Source organism: Heterodontus francisci, chromosome 20, assembly GCF_036365525.1.
Source record: "Heterodontus francisci isolate sHetFra1 chromosome 20, sHetFra1.hap1, whole genome shotgun sequence".
Lineage (NCBI taxonomy): Eukaryota > Metazoa > Chordata > Chondrichthyes > Heterodontiformes > Heterodontidae > Heterodontus > Heterodontus francisci.
This window is the reverse complement of record NC_090390.1, coordinates 65,803,952-65,827,823: the sequence shown is the minus strand read 5'-3', so window position 1 is coordinate 65,827,823 and position 23,872 is coordinate 65,803,952. Positions and strand designations below refer to the sequence as shown.

General features: G+C 42.7%; 1 protein-coding gene across 3 annotated transcripts in view; it reads right to left on the bottom strand.

The window, feature by feature from the left end:
* atrnl1b (attractin-like 1b) overlaps positions 1-23,872 on the bottom strand; it is a 1,082,183-nt gene that overhangs the window by 507,540 nt on the left and 550,771 nt on the right. For all 3 annotated transcript variants that reach the window (XM_068052965.1, XM_068052967.1, XM_068052966.1), the window contains exon 24: positions 18,594-18,751. In XM_068052965.1, coding sequence (XP_067909066.1) covers positions 18,594-18,751 — 158 coding nt within the window. The remainder of the gene's footprint in view (positions 1-18,593; positions 18,752-23,872) is intronic.

The window sequence follows — 23,872 nt, the reverse complement described above, 5'->3', positions numbered from 1 at the left end:
ATGTGATAGTGGTCTCGGGTTTGGAAGATGCTGTCTAAGGAGCCTTGTGCATTTCTGCAGTGCATTTTGTAGATGGTACACACTGTGTGTCGGTGGTGGAGAGAGTGAAGGTTTGTGGATGGAGTGCCAATCAAGTGGGCAGCTTTGTCCTGGATGGTGTCAAGCTTCTTGAGTGGTGATGGAGCTACACCCATCCAGGCAAGTGGAGAGTATTCCATCACACTCCTGACTTGTGCCTTGTAGATGGTGGACAGGAGGTGAGTTACTCACCGCAGGATTCCTAGCCTCTGAGCTGCTCTTGTAGCCACGGTATTTATCTGGCTATTCATGCGGTTGATATAGGGACAACTACACCCATTAAACAGAACCCTTATCAACTCAATCCTGATAAATTGGCTCAGGTGAGAGAAGGGGTTCAATATATGCTAAGAATTATATAATTGAGCCCAAAGTAGCTGGAGTTCTCCAGTTGTGCTGCCACTGAAGCCAGACAGTTCAAAAAGATTCTGTATTGATTATTGGAAAGTCAATGCAGTAAATGGAACAGACTTTTATCCAAACCCACAATTTGAGGACTGTATTGACAGAGTGAGGAATTCAGCCTTTATTAACAAGATTGATTTGCTGAATGGATATTGGCAAGTCCCCTTGATCGACCAAGCCAAAGAACTTTCAGCCTTCATGACCCCAGATGGCTTATTTCGGTGTAAGGTTATGCCATTTGGTATCAAAAATGCATCGGCCACTTTTCAAAGATTGACTAACCAGGTGATCGCTGGACTAAGCAATTGTGCTGTATATATTGATGGCCTATTGATATGATGTGGGCCCACTTGGTCTCAGCATCCCCTGTGGGAGTGTTTTGAAGGGCTGTTACAAGTGAATTTAGAAATTTTTGTAACAGCTGTGGGTGAGAAATTCTGCTCGCGTTGATGCGCGAGTGGCCCTTCTGCTTGGAATGATGCAACTTCTTTGGTCTGAGTCTAACCTTGCTGCACACCAGGGAGTGGTCGGTGTCGCAGTCCGCACTGTGGAAGCTGCGTGTGATTTGAACACTGTTTAAGGCGGCTCGCCTTGTGACAATGAGGTCTAGCTGGTGCCAACGACATGATCTTGGGTGCCTCCATGAAACTTGGTGACAGGGTTTAGTGTAGGGGCTCTAAATTCAGATTTGAGTTGCAATTTTTTAATATCTGGAAACAAAGAAAGGAGGTTCTGCTACAGTAAGACTTATGGGGCTGAATTTTATAAGCCCACTGCTGAAATCAGCAGCAGGCGAAAAAATGGAGCCCGACTACGTGGGCTGCACGCCAAAGAGCCGCCACAATTCCAAGCGCAACAGCTCATTTAAATAGCTGGGGCGGGCCACGCCCCCTTCACCCCTCGATCACGTTGGGGGAGCGGGCTGTCCGTCCCCGGCAATGGCGTCAGCTGCCTGGGTGCAGGCGCTGACGCCATTTTTAAAATGCTGTTAGCCCTACTGGCTTATTTAAGTATTTAAAGAAACATTTAATGAAATGAAATACATCTCTTTTGCCTCTCTCCCACCCCCAATAACACTTAAATTAATTATTTGTCCTTCCCTTACCCTCTCCCCCCCAAAAACATTTCCTTTACCATCTGACCTTCCTCCACAACTCCATAAACTTTAAACTTCAACCCTTCCCACCATCCCCTACACCCATGATGTTAATTTGACCCTGTTCCCCCCCCACCCACACTGAGAAACCCTGCCCGGCCGAAGATCACAGCGGGACATCAGGAGGCGACAAGTTCATTTAAATTAATGATCTTAATTGAATTAAATATTTAAATTGAGGTCCCCTCTCCAAGCGGCGGCGGGGGTGGGGTGGGGCTACGACGAGGCCTCGCTGCTGCCGGCAATATCGGGCTGGGCCCTGCTGGCGTCGAGGTCGGTGGTGGGCCTCATCCAGGGCCATCTTCAGGCTCTGCCCCCACCACAGATCCCAACATGGAGGGCTCCTTAAAATCCAGCCCATGGTCTCTCAGCAGCTACTCTCAGATCACCGATGTAGCAAAAGGCTGCTAAAATTTGAACCCTGATCGAAGGTTTGAGGTCTGCGGAGGAGAAAAGACCACCGGGGTCACCAGAGATTGCTTTATCAACAGAAGTCCAGTCGAATGTGCTCAGAAGGAGGGAACAAAGAGGACATTGGCTTTGAGAAGGACACTGGGAGATATCCCATTGCAGTAGGGAGGAGTTTGGGACTTTTAACTGCATGAATACCTTTTTTGCTGAGAACAAACATTGTAAATGTGGTGGGGTTTTCAAGTATGTTAATAAGCCAGTGGAAAATACCTCTCTCTGTAATTTAGTGTATTAGCTACCTATTAAGTAATGTTTAGTTAATGTTAATTTTTAGTTTAGTTGTTATAGCAAAAGTCTTAAATTGCGAAATCTTGTCGTGTGAATTTTTACAAAAAAATTCAGTCATTGGGAAGATCATATTGCTTGTTTTAAAGTTAGCAGTCTCTACTGAGGTCGTAATACACGGAAACATATTTTAATCTTGTTTTTAAAAAAAGCAAAGTTTGTTTTACAAACCAAAAGACTGAAAAAAGATCACCAAGAATTACATAATACTAATAGTGTATTCCGACTAGTTGACTAATGGTTTAAAAAAAATAAATTTAGGCAATGCTAAATAAAACTACCACATTAGATGTTTCGCATCCTGCAGTGAGGGGTGTGGGAGCAAGTCATACACTTGTTGGATTGTGCCTTCTAATCATATCCCTTTACACTGACGAGTCAGACTCAAAAGCGTATGATTTTAGCAAAAAAAATTCTGAAAATAATAAGGTTGTTTGGGAACTTTAAGATCACATTTTTTGGAGAGATGTTAGTTTATAATTTGGTGAATTACATTGGCTAAACCATTATGGACAGCAGGTATCATGACCAAGATAATTGTGTTTCAGTCTATAACTGCTACTGTCTATATACAGCATTGAAACGCTCTGTAGCAAAACACGACAGACACTTTTGGATGGAGCTGACCAGCTACCGGTGTGGATCTCTTGGGCCTCGCTCTCAGCTCAGCAATAGCTCTGATCGATTCCTTCAGTGCTGAGAATTATATTGGCATATAAGCACTGCTAATTATAATTATGAATAAATAATCAGACAAAAATGTAATTGCTCACTTCAAAAGTGGTCCTACAGTGAACATTTTACTCACTAAAATCACAGCATACTACGAAATTGGGTTAATCAAAAACCTTTCTGACCTCTGACAACTTTCAGTTCCAGTTTCCACAGAATGTCTTTCAGAATATCTAGACTTGCTGGAAATGATTATGACTGCCCTAGGATATAAAAAAACTTTACAAAAAAAAACCTCAGGACCTCACGAGCCTTTGTACTATGGATTTAATGGCCATGACAGAGCTACTACCAGACAATTTCTAATGGCCAAATACACAAAGATGATTATGGAAAGTCTCATTTTCTGCATTACCCTAACTTTTCTTCTCTGAAAATTACTGAACACCAAATACACAGCTACTACTAACATGGATCAAGTATGAAAGTTACTTTTATGAACGTTCGTTCCATATTCTGAAAAAGAGCTAGCACGATGAATATTTTGAGTAAAGTGATTTTTTTTCTGGTGATTAAGGCAAAACAGCCAACTTTCAAGAAAAAAATACAGTGTTGTGACATGTTCTGTAAATACAGCAATAGCATAACTAGAAAAGGACAGAAGGCTGATTAATGTTGACTTTGGGCAAATAGGTTGCCAAAGAACTGTAAAACTAGATGTCAACCAAAACTTTGCTGCCTCTGTCCCATCTGACACCAAGACCCATTCACCCATCAACTCAGTGCTCACCCATCAACTCAGTGCTCACCCATCAACTCAGTGCTCACTGACCTACATTGGCTCCCAGTTAAGCAACGACTCTATTTTAAAATTCTCATCCTTGTTTTCAAATCCCTCCATGGCTTTGCGCCTCCCTATTGCTATAATCTCTTCCAGCCCCACAACCGTCTGAGATATCCACACTCCACTAATTCTGGCCTCTTGAGCATCCCCAATTTTATGGGGACGGTAGCATAGTGGTAACGTTAGTGGCCTAGCAATCCAGAGGCCCAGACTATGCTCCAGACACACGAGTTCAAATCCTACCACGGCATTCACCACTCAGATACTGAAGCAGTCCATGCCCGCATGCAACAAGACCTAGATGATATTCAGGCCTGAGCTGATAAGTGGCAAGTAACATTCATGCCACACAAGTGCCAAGCAATGACCATCTCCAACAAGAGAGAATCTAACCATCTCTGCTTGATGTTCAATCACATTATCATCGCTGAAACCTCCACGACCACCACCGTGGGGGTTACCATTAACCAGAAACTAAACTGCAGCAGCCACATAAAAACCGTAGCTACAAAGGCAGGTTAGAGGCTGGGAATTCTGAGACGAGTAACTTCACCTCCAAACTCCCTAAAGCCTCTCCACCATCTACAAAGCACAAGTCATAAGTGTGATGGAAAACTCTCCACGAGACAGTTATATGAAACAGAAGAAAGTGCAGGGTTAAGGGAGAAGGCTGGGTAATAGTACCGAGGGAATCGCTCTTTCAGAGAGCCAGTGCGGACACGATGGGTCAAATGGCCTCCTTCTGCACCAACGATTCTGTGATTCTGAGAGTGTAGTTCCAACAACACTCATGAAGCTTGATACCATCCAGGACAAAGAAACTGCTTGACTGGCACCCCATCCACTAATTTAAACATTTTCTCCCTTACCATAGGTGCACAGTGGCAGCAGTGTGTACCATCTACAAGATGCACTGCAGCAACGCACCAAGGCTCCTTCAACAGCACTTTCCAAACCCACGACATCTACCACTTAGAAGTACAAGGGCAGCAGACACATGGGAGCACGACTACCTGCAAGTTCCCTCCAAGACATACACCATCCTGACTTGGAACTATATCACCGTTCCTTCATTGTCGCTGGGTCAAAAATTTGGAATTCCCTCCCCAACAGCGGGTGTACGTACACATATGGATTGTAGTGGTTCAAGAAGTTGGCTCACCATCACCTTCTCGAGGGCAATTACGGATGAGCAACAAATGCTGGCTATGCCAACAATGCCCAAACCCTTGAAAGAATGAAAAAACTGCTCCACCATTGGTGACCATGCCTTCAGCTGCCTAGACCCTAAGCTCTGAAATTCTCTTCCTAAACCTCTCCGCCATTCTACCTCCTTTACTCCTTTAAGATGCTTTTGGCCATCTGTCCCTATGTAAGTGATTGTTTTTGTTAACATTTTTTTGAGGAATTCATAGTCAAACTGAATAAATGTTGAACCAGTTTTTTTTTAAAAGAGGGCACTGAAAGAACTAGTTTGGCAACAACGTATACTGGTTGTCACATGACTCAAGTTAAAAATAGAACAGAAATCCTAGTAACAGGTGAAGACGTGGGCAGAGAAGTCAGTCATGTGCCCTGATAGGACAAGCCTGGGGGCAGCAGCGTGCACCTGAGACAGAAATCTCACAGGCTTTTATTTGTATTGTCAGTGTGTTTTACCTTCTGGACCGAGCAGCTGATAAAGTTAGCCTGCTGAAGAAGTGAAGGGAGGAGAGAAGACCACAGTTTTCCAGCATCTCTCAAAGACCCTGAGAAGTCCACTGTGTCAATTCATCTCATCTCCTGTCATTGAAGAAAGCCTGCTAAATTAATTCTCAACGCCGCCTGAAAAGAACTGTTCGAAAAGATCTCAGTGACCCTTCTACGTGTACTCGGAAGTTAGACTGTATGCCAGTTTTGGAACACACTGGGCTGCATTTTAAGAGTTCACCACCGAAGTAGGCAGCGGACGTAAAACAAATGCGGCCTGCCCGCACAGGCACCATGTTACAGAGCCGCTGCAATTTCAAACGTGAAGGCTCTGTTGTTATCATGCTGACGTGGAGAGGGCGGGCAAGCCTTTGCCAGTAGCGCGTCCGGCGGAAATGTGCAGGCACTTGCGCCATTTTTAACGGGCTTACAGCCCTCAATGGATATTTAAAGGGCCAGTTAGTGAACGTTTCGCCAAAAACAATTATATTACCTTTCCAAGCATTTTCCCACCCACCCCCCCACCCCCCGCCCAATGACATTTCACAACATTCCTGCCCTTGTGCCCCCCGGGAATTCATACATTGAGAATTGAACCTTCTTCTCCTCCCGCCCCCCCCCGAACCCCGCCAAAGTTCGGCAACTTTGCCCTTTACCCCTTCCCATCACCACACCCCCCGACCAATCCGCAGCATTGTCACCCTGCTCTCCCCCTCCTGCAGAGAGAAAAAATCCTCCACCCCTCCCCACAGGGGGCATGCCATATTTCCCTGAACGGTGATTCGAAGGCGCGACATTGTCGGCCGCCCGAATGAAGATCGGTGTGGCGATTAAGGAGGCGATGGGACCATCATTAAATCAGGTCTGATAATTAGTTTACATACTGAAATGGGGGTCCCATCACCGAGCAGCGGGGCAGCCGCCACAAGGCCTTGTCACCGAGATCGGCACGGGGTCGGTGGCAAGCCTCTGCCGTACCGATCTTCATTGCCCCCTCACCATCGTTCCAGATGGTGGAGGGGCTTTAAAATCCATCCAATATATCTTATCTGCTGTTTTATTCAGGAATGGGCAAGTATTCTGTCCAAGTGGGATTTTTTGTCTGTAACAGAGCTCTGAACCAAAATCCCTTTTTATTTTTCCGGTTAACCGGTGTATGTATGTGTGTGTAAGAGAATGTGAGGGGAAAGTAAAACGGGGATTTTAACATTTTCTGTGTGTTTATGCTTTACTTCATGACTCGTTAAGAATAGTTCTATAATAATCCTTTAATAATTTTGTTGTTCATTAAAGAAACCTGGTTAGTGTGTTTTATTCTGGGAATAACATAGTATATGATTGACTGTATTAGTAAGTGGGAAAATTTAAAATATATGTTGTGACCTGTGGAGAAGTGGGACTAGAACAAACAGTGCACTCCTCCTGCCTTGGTTGTAACAGTGCTAATAGGAGGAGGCTGTAGCATAGTGGTATCTAAAGGCCTGCTCAGGTCAGGAAAAAAAACCAGACCCGAACCAGACATCGTGGCCGAACCCGATCTGGCCCGAGTCCCTCCATTTTTTCGCGCGCCCCATCCAACCTGACCACCGGAATGTACACATTACCTACCTTCCGACTCCGAATCTGAGGGTGATGACATCATAGAGATGCTAACTCGCTCACTGCACAGACTCAGAGTTTCCCTCCTTGACGTCCCGGACTCCCAGCTCAGGTAGGACAACTTTTGACACTTACCAGCAGAGCAAAATACAATACTCACTGTGTGTGTCCGACCCAGACCCAAGCCAGAGAGCCGGACCCGCAAGAGCGACCCTACCCGACCCCGACACACGTCGTCGGGTCCAGTTGGGTTCAGGTCGAGTAGCAGGCCTTTAGTGGTATCTTCACTAGACTAGTGACCCAGAGTATTTCTCTGGGGACATGGGTTCAAATCCCACCACGGCAGGTGGGATTTGAATTTAATTAATAAATCTGGAATTAAAAGCTAGTCTAATCTAATGATGGCCATTGTTGTAAAAACCCATCTGGTTCAATAATGTCCTTTAGGGAAAGAAATCTGCTGTCCTTATCCGCTCTGGCCTACATGTGACTCCAGACCCACAGCAATGTGGTTGACTCTTAAATGCCCTCTGAAATGGTCTAGCAAGCCACTCAGTTGTATCTAACCGCTACAAAGTCAATAAAACCGGCAGGGCAGACCCAGCAGAGGTGGTGGCACAGTTACAGACGGGAAGGAAACACCTTGGGAGTCCTCAACATCGACTCCAGACCCCATGGCATCAGGTCAAACATGGGCAAGGAAACCTCCTGCTGATTACCACCTACCGCCCTCTCTCAGCTGATGAATCAGTACTCCTCCACGTTGATCACGACTTGGAAAAAGCAATGAGGATGGCAAGGGTGCAGAACGTACTCTGGGTGGGGGACTTCAATGTCCATCACCAAGAGTGGCTCGGCAGCACCACTACTGACCCACCTGGCCAAGTCCTAATGGACATATCTAGATTGGGTCTGCGGCAGGTGGTGAGGGAACCAAGAGGAAAAAACACACTTGACCTCCTCCTCACCAATCTGCATGCCACAGATGCGCATCTGTCCATGACAGTATTGGTAGGAGTAATCACCACACAGTCCTTGTGGAGATGAAGTTCCACCTTCACATTGAGGATACCCTCCATCATGTTGTGTGGCACTACCACCATGCTAAATGGGATTTTGGATACCCACATGAATAATTAGTACTACTAACAATGACAGGACAATTCTCTCTCTCTCCCTGTCCCCTCCGCCCCCCCCACCCCCCCACACACACTCTGTCTCACCCCTCACCCCCTTTCTCGGCTCGAAAGTTGCAGCTATGAGGAAAGATTGGATAGGCTAGGGTTGTTTTCCTCAGAACAGAGGAGGCTGAGGGGTGACTTAATAGAGGTGTACAAAATTATGAGGGGCCTAGATAGACAGGAAGGACCTGTTTCCCCTACCGGAGAGGTCAATTACTAGGGGGCACAGATTTAAGGGGATTGGTAGAAGGATTAGAGGGGACATGAGGAAAACTTTTTTCACCCAGAGGGTGATGGGTGTCTGGAATTCACTGCCAGGAACACTGGTGGAGGCAGAAACCCTCAATTCTTTTAAAAAGTACCTGGACACGCACCTGAAGTGCTGTAACCGGAAAGGCTATGGACTAGGTGCTGGAAGATTGGGTGGCTGTTTATTTTTTTGGCCGGCACGGACACAATAGGCTGAATGGCCTCCTTCTGTGCCGTAATTTTTCTATGGTTCTATGATACAGTAATACACTGAATGAACCAAATGGCCAACATGGGGTTATATCATAGTTTTAATGGTTCTGACTAGGATATTCAACTGGCCTGGGTGCTGGGACAGACCAATTGATAAATACCACCTGAATTGGTGGTTCAACTGGTTCATGCCGCAGTTCAACGGGTCCATATCCACAGCTCAACTGGTGAAAATCCCACGTTCAACTGGTTACCAGAAGGCAGTCAAAGCTGGTGTGATGCTTCTCATTTCGCAGTTGACAACTGGTTAGCAAACTGCAACGAGTAACTGGAAACACCTTCTGGGAAATCTTTGCCCACTCACTTAATCTATCTATATCCCTTTGCAGACTCCTTTTGTCCTGTTCAAAATTTAAGATTGATTACTGGTAGCAATAGATTGAGGTAGTTACTATGAATGCTCGATAGTCCGGGCTACCGAAGCCTTCTTTAGGGAAGCAGCATGTGCTTCTGGAAAGTGTGATTTAATTATCTATTTCCTTGGAAAATACTGAATACTTGGCAGCCATTTCATATTGTCAATCCAATGTTAAACAAGTTAGATTAGTTGGATTTTATTTATGAATGCATAATCAAAATTTACCTATAAGCTATGCAGTTTTTATGTATTTAATTTTATACATTAAGGCATAATTTTATTCAATTGATTCTGTGACCCATGGAAGCCCTTAATCTTCAGCTGAGCAGCTGGGTTCTTCTGGGTGAACGTGCACTGAATTCCTCTCATACCATCCAATGACAATATCATGTCTCCTGCTCTTCTCTCTATCCCATACAAGGAACCATCACTATTTGGGAGGTATCCAAGTTAGCGACTCCTCAAAGAATAAACAGCATCAAAGTACGCTCAACAGAAAGGAAAGTTCTAGAATTGAAACCCACAAAACCAGAGTTAAGACAGTGTGGACTCATACAATATTATCCTGCCCCAAACTATCTTTATTACTGTACATGTAAAACAGCCACTGATTTGACTGAATAGAAATAATTTTAGAAATATATGCAACTCCAAGTTAATTTGCATCAATAGATGGACAAATGGTGAAATCATCCAATAGCATTTCACTTGTGATAACTATATCCCCTAAACACTGCATCAGTGATGCCATCTGGCATCTATCCAAGACTAGAAACGTTGATGGGGATCATAGCAAATGGTGTCTTGGGGATGAATGATTTGAAACCATTTACACCACAGTTGCAAATTTCCATTGGTCGTGAAACTGTAGCTAAATCACTGCTAATGGTGAAGTTTAAAAATGCATATTTATTGCCTATGCTAGTAGTGGTAAAAGCTCCCAATGCATCACCTCTGAATTGTGCAAATTCATTCACATGGGACTATTGTAATAAGCCCATATAAATCAGTCATTTTTTTGGCTTTGTGCATGTATTCAGCAGATAATTTAATACTTACAAATGTATGAACAAAATCAAAGCAAACCTAACAATAAAGTTGGGGACAATTAATTCATTTTAGTCATCAGAATCTAAATGGAGAGTAAGGAACATTGGTTATCAAGTTAAAGGTGCATCTCCAGTCAAATATAACATACATTCATGAAAAAAAACACAATTTCCTTTAGATATTTTTCTAGTAGAATAAGTAGTCTTTTTCTGACTTACAATTTCACTAGACTGAAAAAAACATTCGCGGGTAATCATCACTGAAACCATTAAAAACCCATCATGATCTGCACTCCAAGAACCTGCCTTTGTGACTGGTGTGCATAAATTTTGAAGGATAAATGCAGTTTATGCTTCTTATTTATATCCGTGTCCAAGGTACCAAATGTGTAAGACCATAATCTGGGACTTCTAAATTATCCAACAATTTCCATTATCTGCCAGGGATGCCATCAATACAGCTAGATCTTGGAGATGCTACAGTAAAATCAACGGAGTATTTTTAGCCATGTTTCATTTTTTAATGGGCATTTTAATAGCAGAGATAACAGATTTGGAAACAAGATGCAGGGTTTATTCACAGGTTTAAGACCAAACAGCAAGTTAACTAAGTAGCACATAGTACAAACAAATAGAAGCACATCTCTGACCAGATCAAAGTGTCTGGGGCAGTAGCCAATCAAAGTAGAGTTTGATGCTGTTTTGGAGGAGTGAATTTATGCCGTATCATACCACATATAAGGGCTACACATAATTAATTAATTTGAAATACAATAGTTTTTATGTGGGTAAACATGGCAGCAACTTGTTTGGAGGGGTTGGTTGAGGGTCAAATCTGGACTAGGAATCCAGTACAATAACCAGTTCTTTTTCCAAAATTGCCACAAAATCTTTAACATGCACATGAACCATGAAAACAGCCGGTCAGGGCCTTAGTTTACCATCTCATCTGATGAACTGCACTGCCAACAATGTAGCAATAGTATTGCACTGGAATATCAGCCTAGTTTATCTGTTCAAGTCCTAAAATGAGAATTGAATCTTCAACCTCCTGACTCAGAGGCAAGAGTGTGATTTCAATGGAACATAGCTTTGTTTTAAGTCTTAGACAAAGAGTTACAGCATTAGCAAATAATGAAAATGGTTCTGCATTACACCGCCACTTGTCATAATATTACATCTTTATCACTTGCTATTGCTTTTTAACAGTACACAGCCAATCTAAGTTTATGGATATACTTTACCACATTCGATTTCCTATTTTGCTTTGCTACAGTCAAGGCAAGTTCTGATGAATAAGGAACACATCTATTATTTTTATTGGAGGGAGGTCAGGTTGTTTGAAATTTTGTAAAAACACAAGGCCAAATAAAACAGATTTATATGACACACGTTTATTCTCCACACTCTTCATGGAGTGCACCAATCTCATTTGCGGAAGCAAGCAGTGACATGCTCTCAGGCTTCTCACCACGAAGAAGTCCGCAAGACATGCCTCTGATCAAATTCCTTGCCTTTGACCACTGCATCTCAAGTTCAAGAATCTGTATGGGTAAGTCTTGCTATAACCTGTGGCTGATCAAGCTGTAACACAGAGCGCATCATATTGCTGAAATGCCTACAACTAGACCGCATACAAGAAACTCACACAAATTGATGACGTTATTAAAAAAATACATTTTGCCTTTTTTTCTAAAACAAATATAGATTTGACTAAAATGTGCAAGTCATATGAAGGCAATAAAATACATTTGTTCCTCCTTTGTGATTCTATATCAGACTGGCCATACTAGTGCACACTATAGAAGCAGATGTTATCTGAGAAAGCTAAGGCTACATCCTTCTGTACGCAGAAAGCAGGGCCTTCATTTGAAATTCATTAAAACTAAATCTTGTGCTTTAGAGTAAAGATAAACATCCCAAATCTTAAAACACATGACCTTCTTCAAATTCAACATAAATAACTGGTACCAATAAGTACTTATTGCCCCGATCATTTGCTTTAACTGTGTTGTACCCCTAAATTAATCTTAATGGTCTATATTCATACATCAAGAATAGTTGTGGTGGTGTGGTACCATCAGCTTCAATGCACTCCCCAGGTAGGCTTCAAATCTGTTACAACTATAGTAGCAGACCTTTGCCCAAAGCTTCCCCAAGGCAAGTGCATACAACAGGAATAAAATGTTTAGAAGATGCCTGTGCTAAAGTATGCACAGAATGAGAATTCTTTTCATCATCCTTGCTCCCAAATAATAGCCATATAGAAGAAACAATGTGGCAAATTTTAACTTGAAGATGCACTGGGAGAGGTTTGGGGGTTCTGGTAGCGCACAGGCAACCCAGAAGTAAGTTCAGCATATCTGTCAGTGGCTTTTTAACCCAAACACTGCATTTACATCTGACTTCCAGGTTTCCCAATGAATTAAAGTGGAACCAGCGTGATGACGATCCACGTGAGTCACTTTCAACTCCAGTACTTAAAGGGGCACTGCAAAGATGAAAGTTGATGAATCCTGAGAGGTAGGAGAACAAAATAAGGCCTCAGTCAGTACCCCATATGCTGCCCAGTGTCCCAGTGGCCGAGTCTACCCCTGCACAGGTACAGGGGGAGCAGTCTTTGGCAGGGCCCTCACAGCCACCAAAACCCAGAGGTCGTCAGCCAAGTGCTATATTCCTGAGAAAGGACAGCAGACTTGTGCTCTGCAGAGCCAATGTCATCTCCCCATGGTAGCAATCTGAGCCTGCAGAGCAGAAAACTATGCTTGCATGGCAACAAACTGAGCTTACATGATTTCAGTCTGAGCTTCCATTCCAATACTAAGACAAAGGGTGGCTTTTGCTTGTGCTGCAATGGAAGCTGGGACATCAGCCATTAGACGTTGCATCAAGGTTAGGTCTGCAAGCGTTTTCATGGAGTTGGCCACCACTTCCTCACTGCAAAAGTTGGGCTCTAAGCTCTATCCAAAGCCCTGTGTCAAGTTGGTGCCAAACTTCACCCTGCTCCTCGACAGTGACAGCAAGCTTTCTGACACCAAGCATTTCATTGTGAATGCCCATCAGCCTTTTTCTGTGGGCTGCGCCATCAAAGTGCTCACCTGAGTCATCTGTAGCTGAACTCAGGGAGCTGGCACCTTCACTACCCTTTCCTCCTGCCCTGGCTGCAGCCCACTCTTTGCCAGTAACTCACCATATACAGATCCTGCCTCTATGCTACCCTCTAAAATACATGCAATGCCAGTATCTGAGCTGGTGGCTGCAAATGTGAGATTGAGTGACAGTGCGTCATCATCATCAATGTCTTTTTCCTCTTGCACTTCTTGAGTATCTGAAAGGCAAAAGGGTAGAGTTGGGGAAACAATAGGTATATGTTTACACCATCTGCAGCTTGTAAATCACAAGAGGTTGTGGGATGAGGGGGGAGTGGGATGCGAGGAGGAGGACTTGGCAAGAGCATACTTTCATTTTCAATGGTTTCAGCACCATCAGTGACCACAGCCTCAGTTATAACTGCTCCAATGATGGCGGGCACCTCCTCCTCCATTGGGGTGAAGACATACCACGGTGCCTATCCCTCGCTAATTAGGTGCCTGTGGTTCTGCACTATCTCGTCCTGCAAGAGGACGAGTTTGCAGTGAGTTTGGTGCAATCTGTGTGTGTGATGTGCCTGTCAGAGTTGAATAGAGTGTGCAAGCTGAGGTGAAACTATGAATGTGAAATATGAGTCATGGTAAATAGTGTTTGTTGGGAGATGAGTGAAGGGGGGTTTGCGGTGATAAATTGAGCAGTGTGAGAGGCTAGTGGTTCAGTTGTAAGGATATGGCATTTGAAGATGTATTCACTGACTTTCACCACTCAAGTGAGGTCACTGAACTTCTGGAGTTCTGGAGAAGGGTCAGTGACCTGAAACATTAACTCTGCTTCTCTCTCCACAGATGCTACCAGACACCTTGAGTATTTCCAGCATTTCTTGTTTTTATTTCAGATTTCCAGCATCCGCAGTATTTTGCTTTTATATCATTGAACTTCTTGTGGCACTGTACCCAGATCCTCGGAGTTAGACTACTGGCATTAACCGCGACCTCTGTCTGCTCCGACTGCCTTCTGCAGTATTTATCTGTCGGGCCTCCTGGTCCCCTGTGGAGAGAGACAACCTCTCCCCTTGGCCACCTCCTGCAGCAAGGCCTCCAGTGCTGCATTTGAGAAACTTGGAGCACGCTCTCTGCCCTGTTGTGCTAATGGTCAGCATTCTTCCTGCTCAAAATGTCTTTCCCAGCCACTTCCAGCATCTGTTGCAGCCAGAATATACCTTCCCTTTATAAGGTGCAGGCTAGTTTTAAGTGGTGCCAACCTCACACGCACTTGAAGCCCTGCTGAGAAATTCAGTCACTAAACAGCACATTTAGTGTTGGGCTGCACACTATTATCATTTAAATTAGCAGGCAGCATTATGTTTACATGCATCCTGCATCAGAAGGAACAGGAACAGGTTAACCACGCATTGTGATCAATGTTCCCACTAAGCTGCTAAGTGCGTGGCAGCGCACCAGCCTGGAAGGTACCGTGTAGGCCTTGTTCTGGGTTAAATACTGCTCATACACATCCACACAAAAAACTTAAAAGTTACTACGCAGTGAAAAACTGACTGCACATCACAAAATTTTACAGGGAACACTGATCGTGATCCCTATGTCCATTTTAAGGTCATATCCAATTTCCTGCAATAGTATTTAATCTCAGCTTCAAGCTTTAAGTGCATTCTGTATGCATTTAATTATTATGCTTCTTTTGATAGAAATGCATTTCAACTTCAATGTAAAATAAATGCTGACCACTTTGTTTTAAGTACAAGAGCATTTTTGCACAATTTTAGTCTGAAAAGCTTAGAAATTAAACATTTTCTACTTCTCAATATATAGAACTGCTGTATTTTTTACTAAATTGTTCTACTACAATGAACGTAAGCAGCTCTCTCAATGGCCAAACAGGTACACTCATTGTATGGTATGATATGGGCGGCACAGTGGCGCAGTGGTTAGCACTGCAGCCTCACAGCTCCAGCGACCCGGGTTCAATTCTGGGTACTGCCTGTGTGGAGTTTGCAAGTTCTCCCTGTGTCTGCGTGGGTTTCCTCCGGGTGCTCCGGTTTCCTCCCACAGCCAAAAGACTTGCAGGTTGATAGGTAAATTGGCCATTATAAATTGCCCCTAGTACAGGTAGGTGGTAGGGGAATATAGGGACAGGTGAGGATGTGGTAGGAATATGGGATTAGTGTAAGATTAGTATAAATGGGTGGTTAATGGTCGGCACAGACTCGGTGGGCCGAAGGGCCTGTTTCAGTGCTGTATCTCTAAATCTAAAAAAAAAATCATACTGGTCAGAAGCACTTACAACTTAATCCCTGATCTGCACTGAATTAGCCAATCTTATCCAGAACAGCTTTGTTTCGACATGAATATCATCAACTGTTCTTGATGACTATCCACAATTATGACTCTTGCTGGAAGTGCATGTTGGTTGAAGATTGGTTGAAGACATAATTGAGCTCATGGCTACTTGGCAGAGTTACTGAAGGACTTCTACCATTTCACATAGAATTGCGTACCAGCATAAACCAATACATGCAAGAAATCAGGGTTAAAGAGAAGGAAAGGTGCTTGATAAAACAAAGCAAACAAAAAAAGCCCAAAGGTTTTTCATTGATCTGTTGCAGGTCTCTATTTAAATTGTACAGGAATCTGAACTCTACTAATACATTTCTATTGTTTGAGAAGTTAAGTACTCTTAAGAATTTCAGGTGCAAGGCGGGAAATTACCAGGCTGATTTTAGTGGAAGAACACTTAATGGGTTCCTTTGACATTCCTCAGTCCAATGTTTTAACCAAATTATTACCCAATATTAAAATAAATGAGTCAACAATTTCATTAAAAGAAACAAAAAATATATATATCAATGAATGTGTTAACCATTCATCTACTAACATCTGTAACAATTTCCCAGCTGCAGAGATTAAACAAGTATTCCAGCAATTAATTAATACAACATTACTTACCAATAAAATGTGAAGTGTAAATGAGAATTATGAATATCGCTGAATAAAAAGCTAGTATCTGCAATGTCAACTATGACATTGCCGGATTGTCATAAAAACCCATCTGGTTAACTAATGCCCATCCAGTCTGGCCTATATGTAACTCCAGACCCACAGCAATTTGGTTAACTCTTAACTGCCCTCTGAAATGGCCCAGCAAGCCATTCAGTTGTCATCAAGAAGGTTGCTCACTCCCAACTTTTCAAGGGCAATGAGGCATGAGCAATAAACGCTGACTTTGCCAGCGACCAAACAATTACCACCACGAAGAAATAATTGGAAATAACTTAAATTTGTATTATACTACAGCAAATGTACTGGGGTCAAGTTTCATGCTCAAACTGGGGATTTCCTAAACTGGTGAATTATACTTCACACTCTGTGTTCAGCATCAGCAACAAACATTCCAAGGTCATGTAGCACAGCATTAACAGAGTAAAATTTCTTCTACCCTGCCCCGTCTTAACCTAAACCTAAATCGTAAGAGTACCTGCCACTTCAGTAATGTGAAATATTCATCTCCAACAGAAACGCTTGACATATTTCCCAGTAATTGTCTAACAGTACAAAGTATTGATGAATTGTGCTCCATCTTGTTCAGGAAATTTCTAGCATCCACAGCACCATCAGTGAGAAAACTTTATTCCATTGTATTAACTTGGATTATACCTAGGATCCCTAGATTTAAGCAAAACATTCTCAGACATTGTGTTACAGAATCCCAACAGAAACTTTTAAAACACCAACAGTGTCGTTTCATTTATCTGCTGAATAAATACTTCAAGTGGTGTTCTGGAGCAGGTATATACCACTGTTAAAAAATTCATTCTCAGGATGTGAACGTCACTAACAAGTCCGGCATTTATTGTTCAACACTAGTTCTATGCCCCAAGATGCTAGTAGGCATTCTTGAACCACTGTAGTTTGGCATTATTCCTTGTAGCTGAATGACTTGCTAGGCTACTTCAGAGGGCTGTTAAGAGTCAACCACATTGCTGGACTGGTGTGACACATAAGCCAGACTCGGCAAGGATGGGAGATTTCCTTCCCTGAAGGAGATCAGTGAATCAATTGGGTTTTTAATGACAAGCTGAAAGCTTCAGTCACTTTTACTGATAACAGCTTTTTATTTCTAGACTTTAAAAAAAAACTGAATTCAAATTTTCAAGCTGCTACGGCAGGATTTAAGCTTGCTTTCTCTGTTGAGGCCTCTGGATTACTAGTCCAGCAACATCAGCACTACACAACCATATCTCCAATGTTTATCCATCGTTTTCACAGAACAAAGCCCTGTGTGTACTGCTCTCCACACAACACTAGACACAGGGCTTTGCCCTGCTAAAACTATAAACAAAAATGACTTCCAGCTATGGTTTTATGCACCTTAGCAAAAAAGAGTAACCTGAAGAGTTACAAAATTTCCACTATATTTTTGTATCTTTTAGCAGTCATATTAACTGACAAAATTTTTTCAAGCATTGCTTTGTGATTCTTTCAAGTCACAGTAACCAAATTTGTGGTACCCCATTAATAAATGATGGCAATTGTTCCACCAGATCCATCAGGCATTTAAAACAGCTTATGTCAGGTCATAATTTGATATTACAGAACAATAAAACAATAATGAAATTACATTACACAACTGTGCACACAGCAATTCATGTCCTCCTACCAATTTAGTGGCTTAAATTACAAATACTGCTGAAACTGTCAATGTCATCACCTTTCACAGTCATCAAATAGAAGTTCTACTGTAGCTCATCCCAACATACCAATGGATTTATATTAACAATTCAGCTGAACACTTAAGTGGTACCAGACTATACTCTGTCCACTCACAGGGAACACAAAAAGCCACAGTGCAAATCAATGCAATAGATAATTGGGTTTGGGACCAATTTATAAATAAAGGAAAATTGATGGAGGAATAAAACTGGCCTTTAATAATTTCTCAATGTGCAGTTTTTATTGCCCACTTGGTACTTCATTGATCTCATGATCTGGGTACCTAATTATCTTACAGGGCTGCAGAATAAAATGAAAATCTCATTACAGTAAAGTCAAAGTTAAAGAATAGATTACAGTATTTAGAATGTTAACTTTCAATATACTGATAGGAGAATCCGTTATTTCACTATTGGTTCGAGTAGATATAAACCGTTTATAACTGTATCTTCTGTAAAATCACTCACCTGTATTTTGATGGGCCAACTAAAGTTGCTAACATATACATAGAATGTGATATTTGGATTGTTGCGAAAATTAAACTTTTCATAGGAAAAGCCATCTCTGTACTCTTTAATGGTCGTTTTTGAGATTATAGGTACTTCCTCTCCAGATATCGTTCCCGCTGCAAAGTGAGAATTTTGCATTTTAATAGTCTGTAAGACAAATGCACTGATTTGCTTAATTGACAGAAGCATATACAGCACTATTAAACAGAAGTTTAAAAAAAGATTAAAATATTAACCTTAGTTGAGGTCAAGAATCAACAGGGAAAAATTCACGAAAAGAATCCTTCGAGCAGTTCTTTTATTCTCTAAAGTCATATATTAATCATACGATCGTCCCTTAAGCCCACAAAACACAAACCGAACCTTAAAGAGCAATCTACTGTTTTAAATTAAGGTGTCACACAATGATATGCTACCTTTACATGCAAACAAAATAAGTTAAATAAACAGATCTCAAAACTCCACATCCAAGAAAGAATGGAGGGGGAGTGGAATGCATTCACAGAGCATAAATTGCTTCAAAGAACAAGACTGCACCAAAATGGATATAGATCTTTTTAAAATATCTGTCAAAATTAAGTCAAAAATCAAGTCAAAATCTCACTCTCCAACAGGTATTCCATTCTGAATACTGAGGACAGCGATGCTTCACCTAGGGAGTGCAGCCAGAGCCAAGTCCATGGCACCACGGGTGGCTCAGCTGCACAGGGGGGTACAGGGAAGACTGTAATAGCCATAGTGATAGGTGATTCAATAGCAAGGGGAACAAACAGGCGCTTCTGTGGCCGCAGATGTGAATGCAGGATGATGTGTTGCCTCCCTGGTGCCAGGGTCAAGGATGTCACTGAAGGGCTGTAGAACACCCTGAAGGGGTGGGTGAACAGCCAGCAGTTGTGGTCCACATCAGAACCAATGACATAGGTAGAAAGAGTGATGTGGTCCGGCATTCAGAATTTAGGGAGGTAGGTAAGAAATTAGCAAGCAGGACCTCAAAAGTAGTAATCTCCAGATTATTCCCAGTGCCACGCGCAAGTGAGTATAGGAGTAGAAGGATAAGACAGATGAGTGCATGGTGGAAAGATGGTGCAGGAGGGAGGGCTTTAGATTCCTGGGACATTGGGACTGGCTCTGGGGGATATGGGACCTGTACAGGCCAGACGGGTTACACCTGAACAGAGCCGGGACTGAGTTCCTTGCGGGATGTTTTGCTAGTGCTGCTGGGGAAAGTTTAAACTAGTCTGGCAGGGGGATGGGGACCTGAGGGTAGACTCTGTTGGGACAAAATCAGAAATGAAAATTAGCCTGTGCAGAGTTTGCAAGTTCTCCCTGTGACTGTGTGGGTTTCGCCAGGTGCTCCGGTTTCCTCCCACGGCCAAAGACTTGCAGGTTGATAGGTAAATTGACCATTGTAAATCGCCCCTAATGTAGGTAGGTGGTAGGAGAATGGTGGGGATGTGGTAGGGAATATGGGATTAACGTAGGATTAGTATAAAAGGGCGGTTGATGGTCGGCACAGACTCGGTGAGTCGAAGGGCCTGTTTCAGTGCTGTATCTCTCTATGACTCGATCAGTCTAGAAGACAGAGGAAACAAAGGTTAGAAAATGTAAAAAAGAGTTTGGCAGTGCTCAAGGTATCTATTTCAATGTAAGGAATATAGCAAATAAAGCAGATGAGCTGACGGCACAGCTAGATATGTGGTAGTATGATATCACAGCTATTTCAGAAACATGGCTTAAGCAGGGACAGGAATGGTAGCTCAATGTTCCAGGTTACAGGGTTTTCAGAAGCAATAGGGAGGGAGGAAAAGAAGTTGGGGGGAGTCGTAATTTAGGTCAAGGAAACTATTACAGCTGTGAGGAGGGATGATATATTGGAAGGTTCATCAAATGAGGCCATATGGGTCAAACTAAGGAACAAAAAAGGGGCAATCACATTGCATGGAGTGTACTTATAGACCCCAAACATTCAGAGGGAGATAGATGAACAGATATGTACGCAAATCTCTGAGAAGTGCAAGAACAATAGGGCAGTAGTAGTAGAGGATTTTAACTACCCCAATATTAACTGTGATAGCTTTAGTGTGAAAGGAATTGAGGGAGCAGAATTCTTGAGGTGCATTCAGGAGAACCTTTTTGGCCAGTATGTAGCAAGTCCAACAAGAGAGGGTGCAGTTTTAGACTTAGTTTTAGGAAATGAAATGGGCAGGTGGAAGGAGTGGCAGTGGGAGAGCATTTTGGTGGTAGTGACCATAATTCAGTCAGTTTTAACATAATTATGGAAAAGGACAGAGATAGAACAGGAGTTAAGAGTTGGCAAGGCCAATTTTACTAAACTGAGGAGTGATTTAGCAAAAGTGGACTGGAAACAGCTACTTAAAGGTAAATCAGTGTCAGAGCAGTGGGAGGCATTCAAAGGGGATTTTCAAGGGGTTCAGAGTAAACATGCTCCCACAAAAAAAAAGAGTGAGACGGCCAAATCTAGAGCCCCATGGATGTCAGAGTAAGATAAGGCAGAAAAGGAAAGCTATGTCCAACACCGAGAACTCAATACTACAGAAAGCCGAGAGGGGTACAGACAGTGGAGGGGTGAAATCAAAAAGGAAATTGGGAAAACAAAGAAAAGACATGAAAGAATATTGGCAAGCAAAATCAAGGTGAACCCAAAGATGTTTTATCAATACATTAAGAGTAAGAGGATAACTAAGGAGACAGTAGGGCCCATAATAGACCAAAAAGGTAACCTATGTGTACGGGCGGATGATGTTGGTATGGTTCTTAATGAATACTTTGCGTCTGCCTTCACAAAAGAGGGGGACGATGCAGATATTGTAGTTAAGGAGGAGGAGTGTGAAGTATGGGATGTGATAAACATAGGGAGAGAGGAAGTATTAATGCGATTAGCATCCTTGAAAGTTAATAAACCACCACGGCCAGATGAAATGTACCCTAAGCTGTTAACAGAAGCAAGAGAGGAAATAGCAGAAGAACTGACCATCATTTTCCAGTCCTCACTGAATGCAGGTCTGGTGCCAGAGAATTGGAGAACTGCTAACATTGTACCTCTGTTTAAAAAGGGAGCGAGGGATAGATTAAATAATTACAGGCCAGTCAGTCTAACCTCAGTAGTGGGCAAATTATTGGAATCAATTCTGAGAGACAGGATAAACGGTCACTTAGAAAGGCACAGGTTAATCAAGGATAGTCAGCATGGATTTGTTAAGGGAAGATGTTGTCTGACCAACTTGATCAAATTTGTTGAAGTAACAAGGAAGATAGATGAGGGTACTGCAGTTGATACGGTCTACACGGATTTTAGCAAGGCTTTTGACAAGGTCCCACATAGCAGACTGGTTAAAAAAATAAAATCCTATGGGATCCAGGGAAATGTAGCAAGGTGGATACAAAATTGGCTCAGTGGCAGGAAACAAAGGGTAATTGTTGATGGGCACTTTAGCGACTGGAGGGCTGTTTCCAGTGGCGTTCCGCAGGGCTCAGTACTAGGTCCCCTGTTTTTTGTGGTATGCATTAACGATTTGGACGTAACTGTAGGGGGCATGATTGGCCATGTGGTAGATAGCGAGGAGGATAGCTGTAGGCTGCAGGAAGATATTGATGACCTGGTCAGATGGGCAGAAAAGTGACAAATGGAATTCAGCCTGAAGAAGTGTGAGGTGATGCATTTGGGGAGGCCAAGCAAGGCAAAGGAATACATGATTAATGGGAAAATACTGAGAAGTGTAGAGGTGGTGAGGGCCCTTGGAGTGAATGTGCACAGATCCCTGAAGGTAGCAGGACAGATCGATAAGGTGGTTAAGGAGGCATATGGAATCCTTTCCTTTATTAGCCGAGGTATAGAATATAAGAGCAGGGAGGTTATGCTGGATCACTTATTGGTTAGGCCACAACTTGAGTACTGTGTGCCGTTCTGGTCATCTCATTACAGAAAGGATGTAATTGCAATAGAGAGGGTACAGAGGAGATTTACGAGGATGTTGCCAGGACTGGAAAAATGCAGCTGTGAGGAAAGACTGAATAGGCTGGGGTTGTTCCCCTTGGAACAGAGAATGTTGAGGGGAGATCTGATTGAAATATGCAACATTTTGAGGGGCCTAGATAGAATGAAGGTGAAGAGCCTATTCACCTTAGCAGAGAGGTCAGTGACAAGGGAGCATAAAATTGAAGTGATTGGTAGAAAAATTAAAGCGGAGATGAGGAAAACCTTTTTCACCCAGAGGGTTGTGGGGGTCTGGAACCCACTGCCTGAATGGGTAGTTGGGGCAGAAACCCTCAACTCATTTAAAAGGAGTCTGGATATGCACCGCAAGTGCCTTAATCTTCAGGGTTACGGACCATATGCTGGAAGGTGGGATTAGAATAGATATTGTTTTTCGGGCGGCACAGACATGATGGGCCAAGCGGCCTTTTTCTGTGCCTTAAACTTGCTATGATTCTATGATCTGCACAATAAAGAATTTATTCGGGGAAGCGAAACCATGGCGTCATCTGAAGACATTGCAGAGCTTCATCTTTGTCTTTCTTTTTAATTCAATTGCAGGTGCCGCAAGTTAGTCAACCAATTATGAAGCAAGGAAGATTTAAAGTTGTATTTTTCCCCATTGGCACAGCAATAAGAAACTGTCATCAAAAAAAACCCTGTGAACTACGAATTGGAAGCTGATGTCTCCCAAGAGTACAGAACTCCTGGAGGGATACTGTCCATGTGATTTCTCAAAAGTGTACAATGGATTTTCCCTAGGTATTAAGAGGATAAACAAAGATGATGCATCAACACTGAATATACCAGAGCTGTCAAGAATGGAGGCAGGCATGAAGCAAAGGTATATCTGTTTCAGCATATGGATAGCTTGAGGGGCAAAAATATCTATTTTTTGAGCCATCTTGTTATCACATCTAAATATGGAAAAGTTGTACCTCGGGTGTAACATGAGCACACGTACAGGTTGAGCAAGTTAACATTCTACGTCAGAGCTGTTTCTGAACTCCCTGCAGCTTGATCCAGTAAAATGAATCACACACCAAAAACTTTCTGTGAAAGAGGGAGCAGAACTTGCCACCTCCACTAGTCAGACAGAGAAGCAAGCTAGAAGGTGAAGTGGGATTCACTGAAAGAAATGTAAGCTTTACATGGAGTGCTGTTGTACGGAATTATTCCGTTTTCTATGAGCAGCTGGGACCTCCAATTGCAGATTTTGTTTTTGCTTTGTTACTAATCAGTT